Source organism: Haliotis cracherodii, unplaced genomic scaffold, assembly GCF_022045235.1.
Source record: "Haliotis cracherodii isolate W230 unplaced genomic scaffold, xgHalCrac1.p SCAF_4, whole genome shotgun sequence".
NCBI lineage: Eukaryota > Metazoa > Mollusca > Gastropoda > Lepetellida > Haliotidae > Haliotis > Haliotis cracherodii.
The window spans coordinates 2,091,114-2,118,811 of NW_027266297.1; the positions used below are offsets into that span (position 1 = coordinate 2,091,114).

Below are 27,698 nucleotides of genomic sequence, written 5' to 3' on the forward strand. Positions count from 1 at the left end.
TCTTCACAAACCGTACGTCGCCGCCTCAGATATGCAGGGAGTGTCGCCAGAAGACCCGCCAGACGTCCCATTTTGACAGGAAACCACCGTCAAGCACGTCTGCGGTGGTGCAGACAGCGTCTACGCTGGACGGCCATGCAGTGGGGACAAGTTCTATTCACTGACGAGTCTCGTTTTCACCTCAGCCATGGACGGATTCGAGTGTTCCGACCTTCGAGGTGAACGTTACGTCAATCATTGTGTCATGGAAGAAGATCGGTTCGATGGCGCAGCATTGTGGTATGGGGTGGGATTACAGCAAGACAGAGGACCCGTTTGACAGTGGTAGCGGGAAATCTCAATGGACAGCGCTACCGCGACGAGATCATCGGCCCCGATGTTCTACCGTTTTTGCGTCGTCATGGCCCAGGCATTGCCTTCCAACATAACAATGCTCGACTTGTGCTGGAATCCCTTCAACAAAACAACGTGAATGTCATCCCGTGACCGGCTCGCTCCCCTGATCTCTCACCAATCGAGCACATGTTGGATGAGATGGATCGGCGCCTTCGACGTCAAAAACGTGTTCCACTGACAGGAACTTGCTCCAGGAACTTAGAAACATGCTCCAGCAAATGTGGACACAAATCCCACAGGACTTTGTGCGACACCTGGTCCATTCCATGAGACGAAGATGTGTTGCTTGCATCGCAACCAGAGGTGAACACACACGCTATTGATTTGTAAATTGACATTTTGGCATGTTCATGTTTATTTATGAAATCACACATTTTCTGAAGTCAGCATGGCAAATTAATCCATTTGAACACTTACAGGAGTCTTTTATCTGATGCAAACCGAAATTGTTTCAGTTTTGGTAAAAAACATAACTTAGCATTAAATCTAATTCAATGTCACAGGAACGTTTGTTGTTCAGAACATAAGTGTCAGATATATCCAACAGTTGTGGTTGTTGTGTGTAGAGTGAGGACAGCTGATCAACACTGAAATCCGAACAGCTGCCTGTATCAGAAGTATTATATCAGAGATATACAGTGCCACTGGTAGCCATATGCACCATCCGGACATCTGCCTGTAACCTCAGTGTTATATCAGAGATCGACATTGACACTGGTAACCGTATGTACCATCATGACAGCTGCCTGTCACAGACGAATTAATCAGAGATAGACAGTGACACTGGTAGCTGTATGTACCGTCAGGGCAGCTGCCTGTAACATAAGTATCATATCAGAGATAGACATTGACACTGGTAGACGTATATACCATCAGAACAGCTGCCTGTAACAGAAGTATCATATCAGAGATAGACAATGACACTGGTAGACGTATATACCATCAGGACAGCTGCCTGTAACAGAAGTAGACAATTGTGTTTGTTTATGTATGTATCAGCACGGTTAATTAACGTGAGAGTAACTCAAGATACGTAATCACTATCTAACATACAACTTGTAATAGCTATGTAAATCGCAACATGTCCAGCTGTCCTTTCTAGCTTGATATGACTGGATAACCAAAGAGCTTAAAGAGCACGATGACCAACTGAAACTGATAACACTTAAGCACATTTCCACATGGTATTGTGTCCACATTCGATTAAGGCAATGCCAGCAACACTTATTTACAGAGATAGGGTAATTACTATTTAGTCCTCCAGTCACTGAAGTCTTCTTGGTGAAAACAAGAAAATCGTATTCGTCTTTCAATACTCTTCTACATACTCCTCACAACACACGACATACAACTACGCAAAAACAGCTAACTGTTTGAACGTTCTTAAACGAATATTAGAGTGTATAGAAAACATTTCGTAACATTGCATGTGGTATCTGTTCTTATGTTTCAGGAGACATTTTTCTGAAATCCTCCACTATTTCCTTGTAAGTGTGCATTTGGATTCCCGTCTCCTTCGAATGGAATGAAAAGTATTCTCCTTTAGCGTACCAGTGATCAACAGTAAAAGTGTATTATTCACAGCGAAATGGGAACTAATTGTATTGCAGTTTTCAGTTAAATATCATTTTACAAGCGGCTCGTTATTAATGAGAACCGTTTATTTTGTAAGGACTCAATAACCAGAGATTTTAATACTATGAGGGTTTGAGGGAAGTGAGGTGTGAGACCTGAACAACTCATCATGTGTCACACCTGTCTGTATACCTGCCTACTGAAATTAACCACATGATTTCAAAATCAATAAACACACGATCTTCTCACTCGATTTTCATGTCCAGCGATCACTTGATTGCCTGGTTTATTCAAGTGCTGTTGTGCGGCATCAGACACTTCTTTGTTGAAACAAAGTTTGTGAGTGGCGGGTACTACCGGTCGGGCAGGACATGCTTACATTTTTCGCTGGCGCCTCGTGTCATCACCGATTTACGGTGATCCATTAATACAATGTTCAACATTGTTTTGCGTTTTAAACCCACAGGGCCTGTTTCGGCGGATAATCGAGACTGGGTAGTCTCTGGCGTTGAATGTTGATAATAATACACATCGATATTTATTATGTTTCTTATAAGTAATATAACTTTTTCAATTGTTTTATTATGGTAATTTCAGGGTAAATAATATTAATTTGTCATCTTAGCTCGAGCAGCGTGACATGGTATGATGCCCAACTTGGACAGAATGTGAACTCACATCGGTAGTGATAAGACGAAAGTAGTTATTGATTATGTCGAGTCACCAGAACGCGGGCTGTGGCTGAGGGTATGTCAGCGCGGGGGGCTCAGGTCACACGTGTATTCAGCTGTAAATCACAACCCTGTGACCCCTCTATTACGACTGAAAATATTACCTCATGTCTTGATAACGTTACCAGCCACTTACACAAACGTATAACCAATATGTGTCCTTTTAGCGCACTCGATGGAGGGGGACACGCAAATAAACTCATCAGTCTCCAGGTGACGATAGTGTTGCCTTGGTGACATGTGTACACAAGAATATGTATACTGTAATATGAAAACATATCACAGAGTTCACACTATATTGGTGCCACTGAATGTTTTAACCGGTAGCACCTTGGGGAAGTCATTGCAACTACTGATGCCCGAGTTGTCTGTAAAGCAATGTATACACCTCCCCCATACTGTTCATACTGTGTCACCACCCACTACATCACATGTGCGTTTATGCGAATGGCAATACAACGCACAACAATGGTGCGCTCACCTTTTCGCGAACAGCTCGAGTCATCTCTATTTGATAGTGATTCATAAATACATGCTCATGATAATGTCGGAATCGTACAATCGACCTTTTTATGGCAGATATTTCCTTTGAATGTTGAGAGGGTTTTGTGGCTTTTATTTACCCCACTTTCAGCAATAGTCCAGTATTGTTATTGAAGGGTGTGTGCGTGAGTGAGTGAGTATGTTTTTACGACGCTTCTAGCAATAATCCAGCAATTTCACGGCAGGGGACACCAGAAATGGGCTTCACGTCTGGGTAATCGAGGCGTTGGTGTGAAGAGCTATCCCAACACCCTAAAACGTGTTTTTTACCACATGTGTGGTACAAGTATTGCAGGAGCTGCTGCCCTATAGTCGTGGCATGTGCAGGTCTCAACATAATCAACGGTGTGCAGAAAAGGTCCACTTATCCTTCAGTTAGAGATTATTGATCAATCCAGATCAATGTGTAATTGGGGGTAAATTATTTGGGTGTTGCGAAACACTTGTCCATGTGTATACTATTAAGGTTGTACAATACACGCTCCTCAGAAAAAAACCATCTTTTCTGACAGTGTAGTGCCTGTACTCCTTTAGGTAAGTGGCAACACACTGTCTTAACATTTTCTGGTTTACTCTGAATGTTCTTATGTATTGACTTCAGTTTTTCAGAACATAAGTATTATGTGCAACTGAAGCTCGCACAGAATACACACACGCACACGCACACGCACACGCACACGCACACGCACACACATACACACACACACACAAACACACATACGGACACACAGAAATAACTAAATGTAAACAGCGACATACTTTAACTTATATGATCATGTAATACTACGAACAAAGAAATATATATCCATCAGGATTCGTGATCAAACCGAAATATATTTTTTTAATTGATTTTATAAAATATATATTACTATGGTCTTGCCTAAGCTGAGGAAAATCAATATATAAAATGGTCATCAAACAAGATAGCAAAAATACCTGCAACATTGTCCAGCATGCAGACACAGAGCAGCACCCCGAGCACGGATACCTCCATGTTGCCGAGTGACCAAACCAGGAAGTATATTGTTGTGTCCTCATGCCCACTAACCCTTAAGACAGAGTGTTGAATAAACAGCCATCAAATTAACTTTCCAATTTTCAAATTTCCATTTTGTTACTTGCCGCAAATATTTAAGACACTATCCTATCACTATCGATTTGTGCGTTTCTACAAACTAAACAAGGCAAGGCATGTGTTTTTCGGTGATCTACATGTGGAAGATGTGATAATACTTTGTTTAACCACTTCAGTCCCTACTTATCAGCCTGCTCATAAATATAACGACAGGTACATGTTGACTTGACAGTGAGCTAGTAATAAATCTCCCCCCTCATAAAGTAACCATCGCCTTCTTTTCTTCCTTCGCATATCATATGACATTATATGAAGTGATCTAGCAGCGTGTTTCCATTTATATAATTAATATTATATATTAAATGCAGAAATGAACAACGCAATCTCGAGCGAACAAAATATTGCGTGTTTCTAATACATGACATTGTAGTTCAAGTCATAATCAGATGTCCATGGTCTCTATTACTTCTAGTTCAGGTGCGAAATATCGTAGAAGGGAATTTGCGATGGACCTTCGCTATCAGATCATTTTGATCATTTCCCTTAAGTTTCTTGTATGTGATCGTGTTGTCATTATGATAAGAAACATAATATCCTCACGTGAGCAAAAGACACTTGAACTTTTCTCTGAGGAAATCATGTCATTATTTATTTATGTTTAGTTTTGGTAAACACATAATCATGTTTTTTTTAAACTTCATGAAACAATTTATCGATTTACTATATTTGACAACCTGCGCCAGTCCCTACTCACCACCCTTACACAATGGCTTGTAACTCAACCTAAATATAACCACGTGTAACCTTGACCTGGAAGATAGTTTGTATTAAGTGTCCCCCCGATGAACTATTGCAGATAATCTTTTGTCCATTCGGTCTAAGTGCTGCTGTTGCTGTGTTGCAGTCATTAAAAAAAAGAAAAACACAAGAAAGCAAAAGTCTTCACGGCCCTTCAAATCTGCAACGTGAACGTGCCATCGGCGTGTTGCAGACGGGAACGTCCGTAGCTGAACTCGCAAGGGCGATGGGTTGTAGTCGACGGACTGTTTATGATTTACAGACGCGTCTACAGCAAACGGGTACTGCCGCTGATCGCTCTCGGCCACGACCACGTGTGACGTCACATGCAGAGGATCGTCAGATTGTCTTACGTCACCTCCGTAACTGATGTTTGTCGGCTACATCAACCAGAAATGAAATGAACTGTTTAGGGGTAGACTGAGTGCGCAAAATGTTCGAAACCGTCTGAGAACTGCTCACCTTCAAGCACGACGGCCATACTGCAGGCCGATTCTGACTCAACGTTAACGTCAATTGTGGGCACAGCGACACTTACGATGGACTCTGAGGAATTGGAATCAAGTCGTCTTCAGTAATGAATACATATTTAATCTTTGATTTGCTGATGGTAGGGCGAGGGTGTGGAGGCGCCGTCATGAACGTTAAGCCCAGTGTTGTGTACAGGAAGTTGACAGATTTCGAGGCGGAAGTGTCATGGTGTGGGGTGCTTTCTGTGGCAATGCACGTTCCAGGCTTCTTGTCATCCGTGGCAACCTCAACGCTGCTGCTTACCGCGACCAGGTACTGGCACCAGAACTTCTGCCTTTTATAGCAGCACATGGACCCGGTTTGATCTTCCAACACGATAATGCCAGACCCCATACAACAACTGTGACAAGGAATTTCCTTCAGAATGCGGGAGTAAACGTCATGGACTGGCCGTCAAGGTCTCCCGACTTCAATCCTATCGAACACGTTTGGGATGCCCTTGGCAGAAGTATGCGCCCTCTCCAGAACAAACCACAGAATTTGCAAGATCTTGGCACCATTTTGCAGCAACAATGGCTTCGTCTTCCCAATCATGTGTTCACACGCATCACAAGGTCCATGCGGAGGCGTTGTGTGGCAGTTGTCAACGCACATGGTAGCCATACACGCTACTGAACTTGTGTGCCATCAGATTCTTGTGCTTGGGACTGTTGATGTTATTACCAAATACCGTAGGTGCTTGGAACAAATTATGGTTACCACCGTTAATTAAAATCCTTCTTTGGACATTAATGATTTCTGATACATTTGTCCGTTGTATATCAAATATGGGATTACTTTTAAAAATGTGAAGTTTTTAATTTGTCTAAGTATATATGTGTATACAGAATAAGTATGAAATCACATTTGCATGTGTCCTTAGTGCGGACTTTACTGTCTTGTTCATCTGTATTGGACAACAAGGATAATCAAGTTTAAGGGTTACAGCAAATACATAAAGCCATGAGATGAATATATCTGGAGTTAATAAAACAAGTTAATGACACCTTGACATGGTAATAACGTTGTAAGGTTAATGCTGCTATTGTATTAGTTTTCCTTCTCACAGTTATGTTACTACGTGTCAAAATAAACAGAACAAGATATGCATTTCTTCATTAATCAGCTTGAGGCTTTGTTGGTGGTATCTTGGGAACGTTTAGTTCATGTGAAATATCATTGTGTGATAGAAAGATATAATAAATAGATTACTTTATCGTGATGACTAAATATACATGTGGCCACAACTCATAAACATCGCTCATGCGTTTTTCCGTGTTGCAGGTTATCTTCTCGCGAGTCTAGTTAATACGTCTCATTGTATAAATATTTCCTTATATTTTAGGAGATATAATTATTTATGAGATCAGATATTTGCTAATATGTTTGCGTGTTGGTGAGGTGGGGCGAAATGGGATTTAATATTATGTGCAGAACGTAAACACTTGTATAGCGACGTGCACGCACGTGCGTGTGCGGCTGCTTGTACACGTCCGGACTTTTTCCAGTGTTTTAGTTCCAGCCCACGAAAACCCCACTCAGACACGTTGTAATGACTCAGAGTCGACATATATTCCAGTACGAGTACCAGGCCTTGCAACAACAGTTATCATATATTAGCACTTTGGCAACACACGGCTGGGGGATCGAACCTATAACCTTCCACTGTCCAGGCAGGCCTTGTATCCACTACACCAGGAAGGCAGTGCCAGGAAGGGTAAAAACAAGTACCACATCTCAACTGTTACAACTGTATATGAACTAGTTCATCATCGTCTTGCGTTATGCGCATGTACATAGGCGTTCCGGTTGTAGCAGAAGGTGGGAGACATAGAGCCTTGTGTGTTTTATCACACTGAATGTTTAACCATATTAGCTTTTGAGCCATGAAACAAAAACAATGAGATATGACGGTTCCATGAGATTGTTCAAACAAGTTTATTCATCAAATAAGTATAAATAAGTAATAACTATTTCAAATAGATTCACAACATCATACGCATAACGACTTGACTTGACATCACACTAAATCGAGGTAGGCCACATGAATAAGACACTGAATGATGAGAAAATGTTAGAATGACTGTGGTAAAATACACAAAATAATTCTCCAAAAAATATAGTCTCCCCATTGACAAATACAGAACAGTTTATTACTGTTGTTTTATAGATATTGAGTAAGTACGATCATTCTGGAGTGTATGTACGGTAAATTCACACCATCACATAAGATACATATTCAACAAATCCGTACATATGTGTTAATGTAAAACATCCACATCAGAAATTAATCAGTCTCGAGTCCATATAGCGTAACAGTAAAAATATTGATGAAACTTGACAGAATGGATCAGGTGTTTACGAAAAGGGTACGTATGGCCTGCTCTACCGTACACACGACATCGAAAATGGAATTCGCATCTGAGCTGTTTGATACTACTTATAAGTGTGATCCGTGAAGATCCGGGGTAGAATAGGTTTTCAGCGACCCATGCTCGTAAAAGGCGATTATGCTTGTCGTAAGAGGCGACTTCCGGGATTGGGTGGTCAGGCTCGCTGACTTGATTTGATGCATGTCATCGTATCCCAATTGCGTGAGTCGATGCTCATGATGTCAATCACTGGATTGTCTGGTCCAGACTCGATTATTTACAGACCGCCGTCATATAGCTGGGATATTGCCGAATGCGGCGTTAAACATCAAACAATCAAATATATAAGTGTATAGGAAATGTATTCTAGTTCGTATTTGTAAGTCAAGCATCGCGTGTAGTATGTGGATCTGCTTGCATAAGATATGATCATTGGACTATTCAAAACGAATGAATAACGGCCATGCATTTCTAACTCTGGTAAGTAATTGCTTGGGATAGTAGATAATGGTTGTGATAGCACTAGGAATCGCCTTTGGATGTCGTCTACGCTACTGTATAAAGAGTAGGACGATGCATATACCTGGCATGCTAAAACAGTATTCTATACCATCAAACAAAGTTAAGGACCATTAAGGACAAATCTTTCATATTACAATCTGTCATGGCAGTTTTAATTACCTCCAATACAACTAACTGATAATGAACGAGAGAAAAAAACAGTGACAACCATAGCAGTTGAACAATAGGGATATGAGAGAGTAGCGAGTGAGTTTCAACAGTATTTCAATAAATATAGCGACAAAACCCTTTCCACTTCAAAATAGAAATATCTGTATAAAGCAGTGGTACCGGTGGAACCAGTCACACACATGCAATGGCAAGTCAATTATTCAGTTATAGAAACACGGGAACATACGGTACAAGTGAAAACATGAATTTGAATCGAACATATTTTTTGTCACTGGTGCGTCAAATTAGGAATGTCCTGCACGTGTCTCCAATGAAACTTTTTGAAAGCTTTACTGGTGTATTGAATGTTGTAACCTCGTATGACAGCGTGCCAGCTTAAATTGTTTGATAGGCATTACTTAGAAGTTGACGGATGTTGTTTGATTGGTATCACTTAGAAGTTAACGGTGTCAGCTTGTTTAGTTTGAATGCCGAAAGTTATAATTATACAGGTCTTAGACGTTTATCATTTTGGACAAACCAATGATCATGACAAACCACGAAAACATAACAAGGGCAATTCTTCTAACACACGGTCATAGGTTACTGGTATGACTGAGGGAAACAACTGTGCACATCGAATTACAGCACCTTAGACTGTGGTCTACTTTATTTCTCTTTGGAGAATTCGAATGATGCTGAGGAAACTAACCTTACCCTATTTGAACACATTCCTGGGTAGAAAAAGCCACCAGTTCACCGCAGGGTTTCAGGAATATATAACGATCAGTTTATGAATGGGCTTTAAGTCACTCAAAGTAAATAAAACAATACAAAATTCCTGAGTTACAAAAGGCACAAGTTCAGCACATGCCTGAACTGTGTACATTATTTCATGACAATCTTTGCTCCAAAGCGAACTGAAAAAACAGAAAGACAAAGTCTGTCTCCCATAACGTCCAATCCTCGTTTGGATTGGGAATAATTACGTTCCTGTGATTTGAAATGCATAGATATATTTTTTGGAATATGAACGATAAAATGGTTACATTGGCATTTTACTGTTTAAATAGTGTCTGCTACGTTTCTGCTTCCATGCTTTGTGTCTGGTTGCTTCCAGCAAGTTCCAACTGTTCTTCCTTTTGGTCCGGTGACGCACCACCAACTCTAGCGTGCAAACAGTATGCTATTATGACGCCAATTACCTGAAAAATAAGAAAACAATATCAATCAAAACAATACATTTGGTTACATTGAAAGGTCTCAGGTCGCTTTTGGACATGCAGATAGGAACAGATTATATATTGGTCAGTCGCTGAAAGATTACAACTATTCAGAAGAAGATTTTGCCAAAGACAAACTTCATGGTTCGCTTGCACAAAACTATCGTAGCTCCATGACATCACAACGTCAATATTTTGACAGATTTACAACAATCGTATTGCTACAACTGCTTTGTTCAAGTAGAGCATAAACAAAAGTAATTTACAAACGCGTCTTCGAAGTTCGCATGCAATTATGTTAAAACAAGCCTTAGAACAAATATAGCGAAATTTCACTCACCAAAATGAGTAGAACGATTGCATACCCAGCACCAAGTACGGAGTTAAACGTCTTCAACAACAACGCCGTCAACAGGTCATAACAATCCTAAAAATACATAAAACGTACTTAAATAAGAAGAATATTATGTTTCAGAAGACTATAACTTAGTCTTAAAAGCATTGTGTTATTTCCAAATCTAAAGCTAAATCTTAGTTCCAGGCTGTTCCAAGTGCGTATCCAATAACAAAAATCATTTTATGACGTGATCTAGAGATAGAACATTTTCAAACTGAAAAGATGGATAAAAAGTGATGCAAAATGTCAGTATATTATAATAGTTTGCAACGATATTACTCTTCATTTACTATCACTGAAAATGTACAAATGTAAAATAGTCAAATGAGGAAACTGTTCAGCTATTTCTTGCTGGAATTTGCCATTTCTATCTAAATACAGACACTTTCAAGTTCGTTTTGGAGCTAGAACAGTATGGCTGTGAAACAACACTCTAATTTTCTTTGGGAGTTATGGTACTTAGAACAGGGCTTCAAGCACAAACTGTTATACATCAGTATTTTTTCAGTGTGCACGGTCTTCCTTCATAATTAATTGTTTGTATTCTGTCCTTCGTTTCAGTCCGTGAATTCTTCAAAATATCATCCAATCTGTTCTTAATCTGTGACACAAAATCCTTGATCTGTCTGATGAACACTTTTTTCAGCGGTTGACTTCAGTCTTACAAATATCGAGATTGAAAAACTGTCTCTTGTTAATTAATTAATATTTTGAAATCATCAAGTTTTGTAGTAAGCTTCTTAATTTAAATGTGACTTTCACCAGTATTTCTTCAGATCAACTAAAAGTCATTGGTGTTTCGTTGTGTTTTTTTATCTTGTTCCGGGGAGCTTATCCATCCGTATCATTCTATGACTTGTCACTTAAGGATTCAGATTATGTTAACACATTTCATATATATCTGTTTGCTCCTTCAGGATTCAGTATAAGGATAAACCATGACTGTCAGCTACATCTTTGAGGATGTGTCTTGATGTCGTTGACATCCGACACTACAGTTGATTGCCAGGTTGTTTTACGCGACACCAGTTATTCCAAATTAAAAAAAAGGATTTGATTGTCAGACAACCAACCATTCAGAGCATCTGAGAATCAATTTTCTGCATGTAAATTATCCTATTCCCTAATCATCAACATACGTTGGTACAGATGATGTACAGATTACAGATGACATAAAAATCTTCCTTCATTAAGCCTTCTCCATCCGTTCACAATGTGTCTGTTAGTGGTAACGGATTCCTGGAATGGTGCTAAGATAATGACATTAAGTTGAAGCCGGTTCCTTGAGTGGTGCTATATATGATAATGATATTTAGCAATAGTCAGTCTCGGGAATGGTGCTACGATAATGGAATTTAGTTGTAGTCGGTTCCGGGAATGGTGGTAGGATAATGACATTTAATTGTAGTTGGTTCCTCGAATGGCGCTATGATAATGACATTCTTTTGATACTGTTTGCTGGAATAGTGTTAAGATAATAAGCAGTATAACATTATACCATAATCCTTTTGATCTGAAATCACAGGACAATCCACAAATCTATTTTGTTGAATATGACTGTATGGACTTTTCGAAACGTTAGCATATATTTGTGATTTGAGAATACATCTATACATGTTCGTACCAAATACAGTGAAGATGGAATAACATCTACTTAAAATACAAGCATTACAAACTTTAAATCGCAGGAAAAACCTGGTTTTCAGGACACGAAGTGTTAAATCTCATTCCTCTTCATAATAATGACTTGAAACTTCATAGAAGTTGGTTCTCGGGGCACGACTTGGTGATAAGTCTGATCTTTATAGTAACTACCTGGCCACACGACAACTGATAGCCGACATGGCACGAGATAGCGTTTGTGAGGCGACGAACCCATCAGACAAACTTTGTATCACTCCGTCAGGTGTGCACATGAACAAGCAGGAACTACTTTTTTATAAGTGCCATGCATCCATGCATGGCCTTCTTGCATGAAAGCTCTTGCCAACAATTACCTGGACCTTGAGAAAGAGGTTTGACGATGTGTGAGTGCTTACGTAAAGTAACATGACCGCATTTGATGATATATGAACAGATTCTCTTGTGAGTGCAAATACTGAAACTTCTACATTCTTAGAATGGCCTTACACGATAAGAAGTTATTCCCATCGTTTACTGTCATGTCTTATATGTTAGGAAGACAATTAGTTCTGCCATGGAACCGTAGCTCACCTGGATATGAATGGTTTGAAATGTCAGCAAAGACAGCCACTTCAATGCAGTTGCTTTCATTGTATTTTCTGAATAACTACTGAAGACAGAAGTGTCAACAAATATAAAAGAAGTAACTAATTATCCACATATCTAAGTCGGGAACAATGCACGTACTATTGCATAACAGTGTTACAGTACACAATCGTTACATTTACTTCACACAACACAAGTCTCAACTCTGAGCGTCTTACAATTCCTGGAATTGTTTTGTTCGAATTGTAGCAAAGACGTTAACAAAACCAAGTATGTATTTTGAGAGAATAGAAGAGCATGGTCCAAAAAGCATGGATCATAAAAAGGCAAAAGTTTCAAATATCGTCAAGTGCACGTGTTTTGTCCTGCTATTACTACACACATAACAACGTTTAATTCAAAAGAATGGCTGACTGGATGGCGTATTCCTACAAGGAATCCCTACAGTAGGATGTACATGGACAACAAACAAAGAGTTGACCCTAATGTTATATCAAACATTACTCGCATTGGTGTATAAGTGAGGGTTTGTCATGTTCCTATACCGTTGATTGCGATAGTTGGGGGGTCCTGCAAAGTTGGTTTGTCCGGTACAGACGGCAATGTCTCCCTCAGGGATGCAACAGCTGTCGGGGACCTTCTGACCTCCTGGTGATAAGAGTGTCTTGTTTGATGGGATTAGGGAACGAAAGGCCATTTTGCTGGAGAGAAGTAACTGAACCGAAGCACGAGAACATATCACAGGAAAGGCAATCACACAGAGAACTAGCATTACTGCCATGTGTTTAACACTTTAGATTTGAAGTGAGTTGTAAAAAAGAAATATCACTTATAAATTACGACAAACAAGCTTTATGAGGAAAGAAAACCTTACTTGAGATTAAATGAAATGAGGGTCTGAGATGTTTACACTTTTAGCAGCATGATGTCTACAGACCAATGTTAATAATGAGGCTGCATCTTGGATTCGAACCAGCGTGAATATATGGTGAATTATGTAAGAATTTACTTTCACTGCGTATGAGTTCATTGGAGTATGAATCCTCATATAGTGAGGGCCAAACTGTATGAACGTCGGAGCTTGCGATCATACAACCAAACAACCACCAACTGTATTAGGGAAGAAACAAGTTCCTCTGAAGGGGAAATGTGCGTATGTATGCTCAAACTGATCTTCATTTACATGTAGTTTGGTAACAACCAATATATTCAAATAGTGTCATCATGAGACAAGAAAGGTCTGTTAAGAACAACTTCAGTGAGTCAGTCATAGCTATGGCGATTACAAATGTCAGTTGACATTGATCAATTGGCCGACCATTGAAAGGTGATTATTAAGATATGTCAAATAGATATTAAGGTAAAATTCATATATGTTGACTGTCACTGTCAGCCTAGACACGGATGGAGTCTGTAGTTTAGATGTGCATTTCTTCATTTCCATCACTGGAATGGGGTGTAGCGAGGATATTCGTGAACTAGCACGAAGTTACACACTCAGAAACAACGGTTTTGTATTTATTCGTGCTAGGGAATTCCCATGGGTTTCCCTGGGAAGGTGTAAGTTGTCGTCAGTGTTTACGTCATTTCAAGAAACCAGTCTCGAGACAATAAACGTATGAACGGCAGAATGTGACGTCCATAAGCTCATGTCAGTTTTGCGAACTCGTGACCGACTTCTCGTCCAATGGAGAGCCGTATATCGTGTAAACATCACATTGAAACCTATCTATTCTTATATAGTGTTTAGGACAATATATTTACAATATAACCACAGGTACAGAAGGTCACCTTAATTGGTGATATGGCATTGAAAGGGTCAAGTTATGCTATTTGTTTTATGGCTGCTGTACCGACCACATTCAAACATGGATCTGAATATTGCAAACAATTGTAAGGGATAGGGGGTATGTTAGCCAGGGTGGTTTTCTTCAAGTTTGAGCTTCATAGGCCTTGTAGTGTCAGAGGAGATGACCTATGTTGATGGTAAAACAGACATGTTGACAATGAGCCACGACACAAGCTCACTTGGGCTTCAAAGTATGTTCACAACAGGCACTCAGATGGTGAACGTATATTTACTGTGCTAAAGAAAGAGATACTCACGGCCACGCTTCACTATTTCTTTATACCAAAGAGTGTTTCTGGAATAGTAGGCCCAGGGTTCTCTGTCGTCCTTGGAGATGCCACAGCAACCAATCTGAAGAGAAGATAAGAACATCGAGGACAGAGTAAACAGTGAAGCCTGAAGGATTCAGATATATTCCATACCATTACAAACCTCCTGGGGTTCTGATACATTCCCCAATATTACGAAATTCAGGTGATTCGGGGAAATGTGTAACTTGAAACAAACACGTCATCTTCAGGGAAAGCTATCTACGGTCCACCGAACTGTAATACCACTGAATGGATAAAGATGGCAATATCTGGCGGGCCAGTTTTCAGACTGATAACAAGGTTGTTGTTTGTGCATCACGGCAGAGTGTGAGCCCTACCTGCTGCTGAACCAGGTCCCACAACTCTGTGATGTACTTGTTCTCCGGCTCGCTCTCTGTGTCAACACCGTACTGTTTCTTTAATCCGTCACGCATACGTTCCATTATGCCTGAGATAAACTATAGGAAAAGAGTTGGAACAGTTTGTAAATCTATTGAATAAATGTATTTGAAGCGACCTGATACTTCATTCCAAGTTTCGAAATGTTTATATTGGTGTAATTTACTATGTCACGGTTAAGATAATATAAGCGTGGTTAAAATAGGTAGCCAGATCCTGACGGGCACACTCAGCAATAGTATGTCTGAGAACAATATCTTCAGTTGTGATCATGCAAATTATATGAATTGACATTAAACTTGACAAACACATATATGGACAATTACGAAGGTATGAATATGCTCATTGCACAGTATGACTCAAAAATAGATCTTCGTATTGAGGAATTAACAAGGATACTATTCATCTCCATGAAAAGTAAAGGAGCAAACTTTCAAAATTACAACCGCGAATTGTCTGGTCTTGGTGAAATGACAATTCTTAACTTCTACTGAAAAGGTATCAATGGCAATTTAGTGGTAAAATGTGTCTGGAAATTCCAAAGGGAGGCATACCATCGTCGTTAACCAATTTTGTGAAACTCATGAGCATGGGATGGTGCTGAGAAACTAAGGATAATAAAATGTATGAATCGTGGCTGCATCCCACGATCAGTTATGTCTGGCTATATGGCACAAGTAAGGGTGAACAAATCCGCACAGCGATTAGAGCGCCTTAAAGCGTCTGGGCCTCCCCCTAGGAACAGGAACGGATCTTGTATAAGGGTTAACTGTCTTCATGCACTGTAAGTCTGCATACGACCCAGCCAGTGCCTCAATGAGTTAAACAAGTAGCATGAGGTTAAACACAATGTTACAATTCTGGAGATATGACCATGTTTACTTACCTCATTGCGATAAATGAACTGCAGTACTAAAGTCACGCACACAAATATAACAAATGTGCCTAATGTTGACCCAAACTGAAACACAAGCAGATACATAACGTTAGAATGACCTAATCCACTCTATATAATCCACTACACGCACAGTTAAACACATGCAGATACATACCGTTACAATAACCTAATCCACTCTATATAATCCACTACACGCACAGTTAAACACAAGCAGATACATACCGTTACAATAACCTAATCCACTCTATATAATCCACTACACGCACAGTTAAACACAAGCAGATACATACCGTTACAATAACCTAATCCACTCTATATAATCCAATACACGCACAGTTAAACACATGCAGATACATACCGTTACAATAACCTAATCCACTCTATATAATCCACTACACGCACAGTTAAACACATGCAGATACATACCGTTACAATAACCTAATCCACTCTATATAATCCACTACATGCACAGTTAAACACATGCAGATACATACCGTTACAATAACCTAATCCACTCTACATAATTCGCTACACGCACAGTTAAACACAAGCAGATACATACCGTTACAATAACCTAATCCACTCTATATAATTCACTACACGCACAGTTAAACACATGCAGATACATACCGTTACAATAACCTAATCCTCTCTACATAATCCACTACACGCACAGTTAAACACATGCAGATACATACCGTTACAATAACCTAATCCACTCTATATAATCCACTACACGCACAGTTAAACACATGCAGATACATACCGTTACAATGACCTTTTCCACTCTATATAATCCACTACACGCACAGTTAAACACATGCAGATACATGATGTTACAATAACCTTATCCACTCTATATAATTCACTACACGCACAGTTAAACACAAGCAGATACATACCGTTACAATAACCTAATCCACTCTATATAATCCACTATACGCACAGTTAAACACATGCAGATACATACCGTTACAATAACCTAATCCACTCTATATAATCCACTACACGCACAGTTAAACACATGCAGATACATACCGTTACAATAACCTTATCCACTCTATATAATCCACTACACGCACAGTTAAACACATGCAGATACATGACGTTACAATAACCTTATCCACTCTATATAATCCACTACACTCACAGTTAAACACAAGCAGAAACATACCGTTACAATAACCTAATCTACTCTACATAATTCGCTACACTCAGAGTGAAACACATGCAGATACATACCGTTACAATAACCTAATCTACTCTACATAATCCACTACACTCACAGTGAAACACAAGCAGAAACATACCGTTACAATAACCTAATCTACTCTACATAATTCGCTACACGCACAGTGAAACACATGCAGATACATAACGTTACAATAACCTAATCTACTCTACATATTTCACTACACTGACAGTTAAACACATGCAGGTACATAACGTTAGAATATCTTAATCTACTCTACATAATTCACTACACTGACAGTTAAACACATGCAGATACATAACGCCAATATAACTCAATCTACTCTACATAATTCACTACATTTACAGCGAAAGGCAGAAAAACATATTTATCCGGAATTAGCTAAACGTATATGTGATTATTTTATACTCACACACAGTAATACGCGTCTGTGTTTTCGTATGGAGCCGAAACATCCACATACCGCTAGGACTGACAGCGCCACACCCACCACGATAGATAGGATTGCAGTTTGAATAAATGGATCACCCACAATTGGGATCAGCCCTGTTGCATTTTGAAAAAGCCACACACCCAGGTACATCGCCGCACACCCAAGAAGCTGGGGACACAAGAAACAATCAGGTCATGTTTGACGTCGTTTTGTTATAATTTGGATGCCATGTCTGTGTACATATACACATGTGTGATATAAATGTGTGGGATGCCACACTAAGAAATGAGAGTATGTGAATAACTACTCAAATAGTCTTGACATGTAAACACTACCAACAGTTAAAGATTCGAATATCTACATTGCTGATATTTGGTTTTATATCATGGTTGTGTGGCAGTGTTGTACACATGTATATTTTCTGTATTTTATATATTTTTATACATATAATGTATGAAATGGTGTTTTAATCTTTTATTCTGTTGAATTAAATTGAATAAACCTGTATGGTTGCTGTACAGCTCTGCATAACGACTTGATCTCTGCGTGGAGTTTTCTTATATTTTAACTTCTACTGGTTGTGGGGTAGAGTAGGTACCTTGGGTCGGTCCTTTGTTTAATACAGCTTGCACCTGATTGGCCTTGTTTCAAATACTAACACCAAGAAATTAACCAGCACGCCAGCCACTACACCCTAACCACGCGGACAACAAATATCTGCTCTGTGCAGTATTGTTAGTAATGTTTATATACGTATTGTAATAATGTACTTGCATCTATCTGTGTAATCAGCTGTAGTGTTACACAGTCTTAATACATATAGCTTATTACATATAGTTGAAGCCATGTAAATGTTTGAACTAGGTCAGTACGTTCCAAGAGAAATCTAGCATTGTATATCTTCACCTTTTCTAAATGTTTCATTTGAGAATGAGTGAGCGAGTGGGTATGTATTTATGATGTATGTGTTTGCTTATGACAATGCTATTTTTGTATAGTGTAAAGCATTCATTGGTATGTTATGTGTAACACATAATTCATGTTTTCTAAGGTAACCCGTTTTACCTAAGTAAGTATATTTGTCTTTGTATTTGTATTTAGATGCAGGCATCACAAGTCCTGTCAATTGTGTTGGTTAACGCAGTTCCCACCCCAGTTTCACATACAGGGTATGCTTGTACTTTCTTGTGTATTAATGACATTAAGTAATTGCATTTATCATATTATTACACATGTATGTGAATACAAATGTATATATAGTTATTGTATGTGTTTAAAGCAAGAGTTCTTTCTATATCTATGATGTCGTCGGTGTGACGATGTGAATGAATATAATATAATGTGATGTGCTCTTACATATCTAAGTTTGTGTATATTAACATACATATATAATTACGTGTATATTTATCTTTAAGTTTTATATGTTTCAGGGTGTTTGTTCTTATAATAAATCCTCATGACATATAACGACCCGTGTTATTCATGAACACCCCCGGTTACAGTTATACCGCTCACTTTGGTTACAGTTATACTAACCGGGTTCTGCCCCTCACTTTGGTTACAGTTATTACTTACCGGGTTCTGCCCCTCACTTTGGTTACAGATATACTTACCGGGTTCTGCCCCTCACTTTGGTTACAGTTATACTTACCGGGTTCTGCCCCTCACTTTGGTTACAGATATACTTACCGGGTTCTGCCCCTCACTTTGGTTACAGTTATACTTACCGGATTCTGCCCCCCACTTTGGTTACAGATATACTTACCGGGTTCTGCCCCTCACTTTGGTTACAGATATACTTACCGGGTTCTGCCCCTCACTTTGGTTACAGATATACTTACCGGGTTCTGCCCCTCACTTTGGTTACAGTTATACTAACCGGATTCTGCCCCCACTTTGGTTACAGTTATACTAACCGGATTCTGCCGCTCACTTTGGTTACAGTTATACTAACCGGCTTCTGCTCCTCACTTTGGTTACAGTTATACTAACCGGGTTCTGCCGCTCACTTTGGTTACAGATATACTAACCGGGTTCTGCCGCTCACTTTGGTTACAGTTATACTAACCGGGTTCTGCCCCTCACTTTGGTTACAGTTATATTAACCGGGTTCTGCCCCTCACTTTGGTTACAGTTATACTAACTGGGTTCTGCCGCTCACTTTGGTTACAGTTATATTAACCGGGTTCTGTCCCTCACTTTGGTTACAGTTATACTAACTGGATTCTTCCGCTCACTTTGGTTAAAGTTATACTAACCAGGTTCTGCCGCTCACTTTGATATTTCGATTAATGAAATTCTAAACTGACATGTGTTTAAAAGTGTCAGAAATTGAAATACTATTAATACATATGATAGGCGTGCCGGTATATCAGATGTACTGTGTATTAACAAGTGTCAGACATGCGGCTCTATAATATGTACTGTGTCTTAACGCATGTCAGACTTGCTAGTACATATGCTGCACTGTGTGTTAACACATGTCAGACATCCGGGTATATGAGATGTACTGTTTATTACTCATGACATCAGTACAGGGTCAAATAAGGATTTTTAACATGTTTGGGCTGAATAGATGACGTTTATAGATCACAATAAACAAACACATTTAAACACTCACACATTGATCATCACATTGATTTTATATACTGAACAACAAAAGTTCCTGTGACATTGAATAAGATTTAATGCAAAGTTATGTTTTTTCGCCAAATCTGAAACAATTTGGGTTTGCAACAGATAAAAGACTCCTGTAAGTCACACATAATAATAACACATATTCGTCTCGTGGAATTTGCCAGGCGTCGCACAAAGTCCTGTGGGATATCTGTCCATATCTGCTTGAGCATGTTTCGAAGTTCCTGGAGTGTCTGTGGAACACGTTGTTGACGTCGAAGGCGCCGATCCATCTCATCCAACAAGTGCTCGATTGGTGAGAGATCAGGGGATGACATTCATGTTGTTTTGTTGAAGAGATTCCTGAACAAGTCGAGCAATATCAGGCCGTGACACAATGATTGACGTAACGTTCACCTCGACGTCGGTACACTCGATTCCGTCCATCGCTGTTGCTGAGGTGAAAACGAGACTCGTCAGTGAATAGAACGCTGTCTGCACCACGGTAGTGCTTGACGGTGGTTTGCTGTCAAAATGGGACGTCTGGCGAGCCTTCTGACGACAATTCCTGCACATCGGAGGCGGTGACGTACGGTTTGTGAAGATGTTCGTCGAAAGCCAGGGATGATTCTTGCAGTCGTTGTTGCTGGCTGGAATCGATTTCGTAGGTGTGTTGTTCGAATCCAGTTGTCTTGTCGATTATTGGTTACGCGTGGCCTGCGACTCCGAGGATGGTCTCTGACTGCATTCGTCTGTTGCCAACGTTGCCATAAACACCAAATGGTGTTTTTGTGGACGTTAAACTGTCTTGCAACATCACGTTGACTTGATCCTGCTTCAAGCATACCAATATCTCGCAGACGCTCATCTTTGGACAGAGGTGGCATTTCGTATTGTTGAATAATTGCGTATTTTTTTGTATTTTTCTGAGTGGTTGCTGTCAACACGATGCTAAACAATGCATATGGAATCCCGTTAACGCACATGTTTCTATGCCCATTCGTGGGTAGTGAAATGCATGGGGCTTGCGTAAAAGTCAACTTTTGCATGGAATGCATCCTTTTCTGAAGCAGTTGCGTTTTTGTGATTCCATACATGTACTACAATATTGAAAAACAAACATTACTTGTTTGAAAAATATACTAAAATATTGGTGTCACAGGATTTTTTTATTGTCGAGTATATAAAGATCGGTTTAGTCTCATTCAAGACAAGTACTAAAACAAAAGCTTTTCAAGACAGACCTTCAAATTTTTAGGAACCTTAAATCAACCGACAGGTCACCTGGCCTGACCAATCGATCCATTAAGTTACGATTTTTGTTATCTTTTGTGAACAACTTTCATCCTTTATAAACAATCTCATATCGCGTTTAACATGTTGATTGTTTCGTATTGTACTTCCTGAAACCATCAATTTTGATTGCAGCATGGTGTGTTCATGAATCAGCCCCTTTATTACTTACCAACAAAACAATACTATATAGGATGAGAGACGCTCGGAGACACACGTTACGATTTCCTCCATCATCAAGCGGGGGCTGAAAGCAAACAGACACTGTATAGGATGAGAGACATCCGTTACGATTTCCTCCATCCGTAAGTGGTGGCTGAAAATAAACACTTTCTTGGATGAGAAACACCAGTTACGATTTCCTCCAACCTCAAGTGGTGGCTGAAAACAAACAGACACTTTACAGAATGAGAGACACACCTTACGATTTCCTCCATCGTTAAGTGGAGGCTGAAAAAACCCAGACACTGTATGGGATGGGAAACACTCGTTACAATTTCCTCCATCCTCAAGTGGTGGCTGAAAATAAACAGACACCGTATAGGATTAGATGCACCGATTACGATCTCCTCCATTCTCAAGTGGTGGCTGATCACCAAAATCAGATGACATTAACATTTGAAGTATGTAAAACTGACGAATATATTTGTGTCATTGAATATTGTTGCCAACAGAAACGTACCAATTCAAAATATCACTTGAAATTGATCATTCGTGAAAATAAAATGAAATGGTGTAATTTCCGAATAAGATCAGAAGTTTTTTATAAAGAGCTTGCCAAGTCACCAAACCGAACGCTGGGATGGTCGGCTTTATCAAAGCTCATGTCTTGCAAACTGGTGTCTTTGCCGGTATTAACAATATCTTCTTATCATCATCCTGTGGCCATGACAGTCACACTGTAATTTAATCAAGTACGTTCTTCAAAATCCGCTTGTTTTCATATGCCCCAAAGTAATTATATTATGCAGACATCTTTAATGATGAACCGTCAATGACCCACGTTGCATATGATCGAAGAGTGCCACTATTCGGAAAAAACTAAATCCTACGTCTTATCTATATAAACTTCTAAACTCCAGGATATACTAAACGTATGCAGGATGTATGTCAATCTATCTTTGAGAATTTAAATATTATCAATGCAAGAGAATAACGAGTCTAGATTATCCGCCGAATCAGATTAAAGTTTGGCGTAAATGGCAAGATAGCTGTGAAAATTATACGAATGGACCACTGAAAATCAGTGATGAAACCAGGTGTTCGCGAAATGGCTAAGATTGCCCTGCCCTACCGGTTGCTGCCGCCAATAACCAATAACAATATCATGAAATATTCAAATATCATCAGTGTAAAATAACAATTCAAGAAAATCAGAGGCAACAAAAATAACTCTCAGTCGTGATATACTGATCTTATCGAATTGTATTCCTGCCGAACAAACATCGTGGTATACTGATGTTATCGTATTGTATTCCTGCCGAACAAACATCGTGGTATACTGATGTTATCGAATTGTATTCCTGCCAAAAAAACATCGTGGTAGACTGATGTTATTGATTTGTATTGCTTCCGAACAAACATCGTGGTATACTGATGTTATCGACTTGTATTGATGCCGAGCAAACATCGTGGTATACCGATCTTATCAACATTTATTTCTGCCGAACGCACATCGTGGTATACCGATGTCATCGACTTGTATTTCTGCCGAACACACATCGTGGTATACTGATGTTATCGACTTGTATTGCTGCCGAACACACATCGTGGTATACTGATGTTATCGACTTGTATTGCTGCCGAACAAACATCGTGGTATACCGATCTTATCGACATTTATTTCTGCCGAACACACATCGTGGTATACTGATGTTATCGACTTGTATTGCTGCCGAACAATCATCTTTGTATTCTGAATGAACTGACAGGCTGCTGAAAGATGCGCGCTCGTGCGTGAGTGTGTGCGTGCCTGCGTGCGTGCCTGCGTGCGTGTGTGTATTGTTACATGCATTCAACACAACAAATGCGTCTGGGAAATGCAAAAGTGAAACGAGCCACTAACAGGCTCACCATCAAAGAAATACAATCTGTGGGAGATCAAACTAAACAATAGGATCGCTCTTCTGACACGACGTCTTGTGCATGTTACCATTACAACAAGTTACCCAAGAAAATTCCAACAAGGGACATAATATATATAAATAGAAAATATTTCTTCTCACTGTTCTTTTTAAGTCAGTCTACAAATATATCCGGATGCGAGGATGACGTTTTCACATACCATAATGGTATCAATATGACATGATATGTGCAAAATGTCATCCTTACATCCAGAGAGGTTTCCACAAAGATAGTACACAGGAACCCCGAGGATACATTTAGTAAGCACGCTCTCGTCGCACGATTTCAAAGAGCGCCAGTTAAGTCAGGGTTTCAACATTTAATGCCTCAGCAAATATTTCAAAATGTATTGGGGACGGTCGGGTAGCCTGGTGGTTGAAGCATTCGCTCGTCACGCCGAAGACCCGGGTTCGATTCTCGACATGGGTACAATGCGTGAAGCCGATTGCTGGTGTCCCCCGCCGTGATATTGCTGGCATATTGCTAAAAGCGGCGTAAAACCATACTCACTCACTCACTCAAAATGTATTGTGGTAGACATTGGAAGAAATTTCCAAAGCTGACGCATCAGTGACAAATTATATCCGATGCAATTCCCTATTTAGATTTGTACCATATGCGCCAGTGATTTTTTCAGGTAAACGACTGACTTTCCTTTGCACGTTCCATAGGTGGGGCAGGATACGCTCCCATTTTCACCTGGTATCGTCACTATTTGATAGTGATTCATGACAATGTACTCATGATAAAGTCAGAATCGTACAATTAACTCTGCTTTAAGCAGAGATTTCTTATGATAATGGGATTGTTTTTGTCGTTTTTAACTTAATACAGTGTTTTTAATTTTACCTGCACAAATAACACCTTCCCTCCCTTATTATTCCAGTGAAGATTCATTATGTCAGGACGAGGTGTCATTCTACTCGTATCATCTAGGATAGTGCTCCACACAATGGTCCCACAACAATCATCGGAACAAAACCACAGTTCTGGTAGATATCGACCAATCAGAGAGCTGCTTTCCGATACGTCCTCATTCTGTGCGGTCTAATATGAACCATTTGTGGGTATCGATCGATGTCAATTCATCGCAATAAATGTATCATTAAAAGTATCTGTGAAAAAGGGTACCCAACCCTTATCTTAAAGGGAATGCATGGGGCAAGGATAGAATTGAGGGTGACCTATATAACCCTAACCCCCTTAACCCTAACAATCGAGACGGCCTGCGAGATCAGTGAAGCGAGAGCCACAACTAACGGCATGAGACAATTATCGCTAAAAGATGTCCCCAGTCTTGCCGTACCGCGTATTCGTATAGGGGTCGATACAGTATATCACCCACGACATGGTAGATATCAATGATATGTGCATAATCTGCCACTGAGCTGTAGAAACATTGACACAGAGTGAACGGTGCTATGCGGAATGTCATGATTTGTGCAAAGATACATATATAGGATAGTGCATTTCTGACACATGTGTGATATTTATCGATCAAGAGCTTTTTAATTAGGGGCACACGGGCCTGTTTTCACATACCTAAGCACTAATGACCATTTCACAGAGCAATTGCCACGGCGATTCGCATAGACATAGATCTAGATATTATTTTTTATGCTAAAAATGTATTGATCCATCAAAACGCACCTTGTTCCCGGAGGCGGTGGCATCTACGAGCGACGCTCCACTCTTGGGATCGACATTCCAGTATTTGTCATCCTCCGTCATTTTTCTTCTCGTCGCCTGATCGCAAATCGTCTTTCCGAGTTGATCTACTCCTGTGACAAGGTAGTGTTTATACCGTCATCTCATCATACATCATCCTAAACAGGCTACCGTGCACTCTCACACAGTGTGTATTTCAAAACCCAAAGCTGGGCGACAGAACTGTGAGTGTTTAAGTCAATACACACTCACTGAAAACCTCCCAGGCGGAAACTGTTCAATCAGCCTGATGCGAGGGATGCGTGAATCTCCCGCCTTCTCTGTATAGAAATGTCATGAGTCATAGGGTAAACAGGCTCGAGGGCATGCAGGACCAACAGGACCATGTCACTAATATCCCCCAATAACATACTCGCAGACGAGGCCGACATTGTATTACGAGTGTATCTCTTTAATCAGCTTCCTTGAAGTGGATGATGGCACCTTGAACTTCTAAACTCGGACGTTTCCACTGCAAACAAGGGAGTCCGCCATATTGGAATCCCTGCGTTGGAGTATTCTGCCAAACACGGCACCGCGTCAAAACGGCACCAAGCGAAAACGGCATCTCGATGGGATAACGGACAATCTTCATACCATTGTTTTCTATTTTGAATCAGTACTATTTTGAATATTATCAATAATTCTATTCTAGAGTACCATTATTAAACGCTGATACTGGAGAGGTATACTTACACTGCACACTCCATGAAGAGATACTACTAAGTGTGTGTTTGTGTGTGGGGGGGGGATCTACAACAAATTCAACTATTTCAGCAAAGTGTGAGTGAGTGAGTTGGGTTTAACTCCGCTTTGAACAGTATTCCAGTTATATCACGGCGTGTCAGCTTTATGTACGGTCTCAGACCTATGTCCTAAAAACGGTGTCAATTGTACAATTCCGATAATATCACGCGCTTTTGTTTATGAATCACTATCAAACATTACATATACCAGGAGATCGCGAAAAACGGCAAGATAACTGTTCACCTGAAAAGAACACTCGAAAATATAGAACAAATCAAAATAGGGAATTGCATTGGACATCAGTTTTATCTCTGATGCTCCAAATGTCGAATTTCATCTTGTTATGTTTACTCTGGTGGTGAAGGATGCCTTCTGATGCATACACATATATTAATATACTCAACATGTTCATTTCTCAAGCCGCAGACAGCGGTCATTCCTGAGAAAAGATGAGTTGAGTTAAGTAGGTAGCTGTTATTGTTCACTCGTCCCACATGGTATTCGGATCCACATTCCTACAAAATATGGGATTGAGGCGATCCGAATACTTATGGAGCTCCATTTTGAAGTCCCATGATACTCAGATGTGTTATACACAAAACACAGCAATGAGGGTAATGGCGAAACGAAATCCCTCGAGACAAATGTATACAACGCTAATGACCGTCGTTCTAACAATAATCGATTTACAGTGTATTTCAACGCTGGTCCAGTGTCCTGGCCGTCCCCATGCAGGAGTATCACATGGAACACCGACAGTTTTCAGAGGTCTGCGGGGATGAGGGCCTATCTAGTGTTAAACGCGTTCGGTTGTCACGAAGAACGGCGTAGAAACCATATTCACTCACATGGAGGTGTGCGTGAAATGTGTTCACAGATGCTGCAGCATCGGGATATTGACAGTTTTGAAGAGCTGACAATACGAATTGTGTTCTGATTCGGTCTGTTCCTTATTGTGTAAGTTCTGCAAGATTTGCTACGTGACTATTTTCTTGTTCTTGCAATAATCTTGTGAAGCTGCCATCTTAACTTACAGGATCAAGACATTAACAACTCTATTCATAACGTAAAATCCTGTAAGTCGCCAGGCGAAGATGGCATACTAGCGGAGTTTTGTAAGTCGGCTGAAACATATTCACCATCTAATCCTACGATTTTTTTCATCAAATATTAAACACGGTCATATGCTTACTCCTTCATCAGGTGAATGAATTCCATGGGGCAGAGAGCATATGTATGTACATGTGAGGACAACAAAATTAAAGTGTGCGTTACGGTAAGATTTTGAGTCACATCGGCAATATTTCGGCCATATCATGACTTTCAAAGGCATACTATACATAATAAATACAAATAAACTATAGAAATTTGTCAACAAGGGAGAGTAACATCACTAGACTTATCACAGATTGTGATTTGAAACTAGCATGAAACCATATAAATACACCACTAAAGTACCCATGGACATGAAAAAAACCTGTTTTGCTGGATTTAATAATCGACACAAAGCATTACATGGATGTAAATACGAAATAACAAAACAACTGGAAAAGTACTAGTCCGGATTTGCTAGTTCTATCTCAGTTC

General features: G+C 39.8%; 2 protein-coding genes across 2 annotated transcripts in view; both read right to left on the reverse strand.

Moving 5' to 3' along the window:
- The window catches only part of LOC139478830 (receptor-type tyrosine-protein phosphatase kappa-like), a 201,296-nt gene that overhangs the window by 46,584 nt on the left and 127,014 nt on the right, over positions 1-27,698 (reverse strand). The window lies entirely within an intron of this gene.
- On the reverse strand, positions 8,575-25,817 carry LOC139478846 (CD151 antigen-like). The gene is made up of 9 exons (XM_071261511.1): positions 25,308-25,817; positions 21,706-21,780; positions 17,604-17,792; positions 15,967-16,041; positions 15,020-15,139; positions 14,628-14,721; positions 13,030-13,169; positions 10,236-10,322; positions 8,575-9,877 (listed from the first exon to the last, which is right to left on the reverse strand). The coding sequence occupies exons 1-9, from the start codon at positions 25,386-25,388 to the stop codon at positions 9,752-9,754; spliced, it is 987 nt and encodes a 328-aa protein (XP_071117612.1). The 5' UTR covers positions 25,389-25,817; the 3' UTR covers positions 8,575-9,751.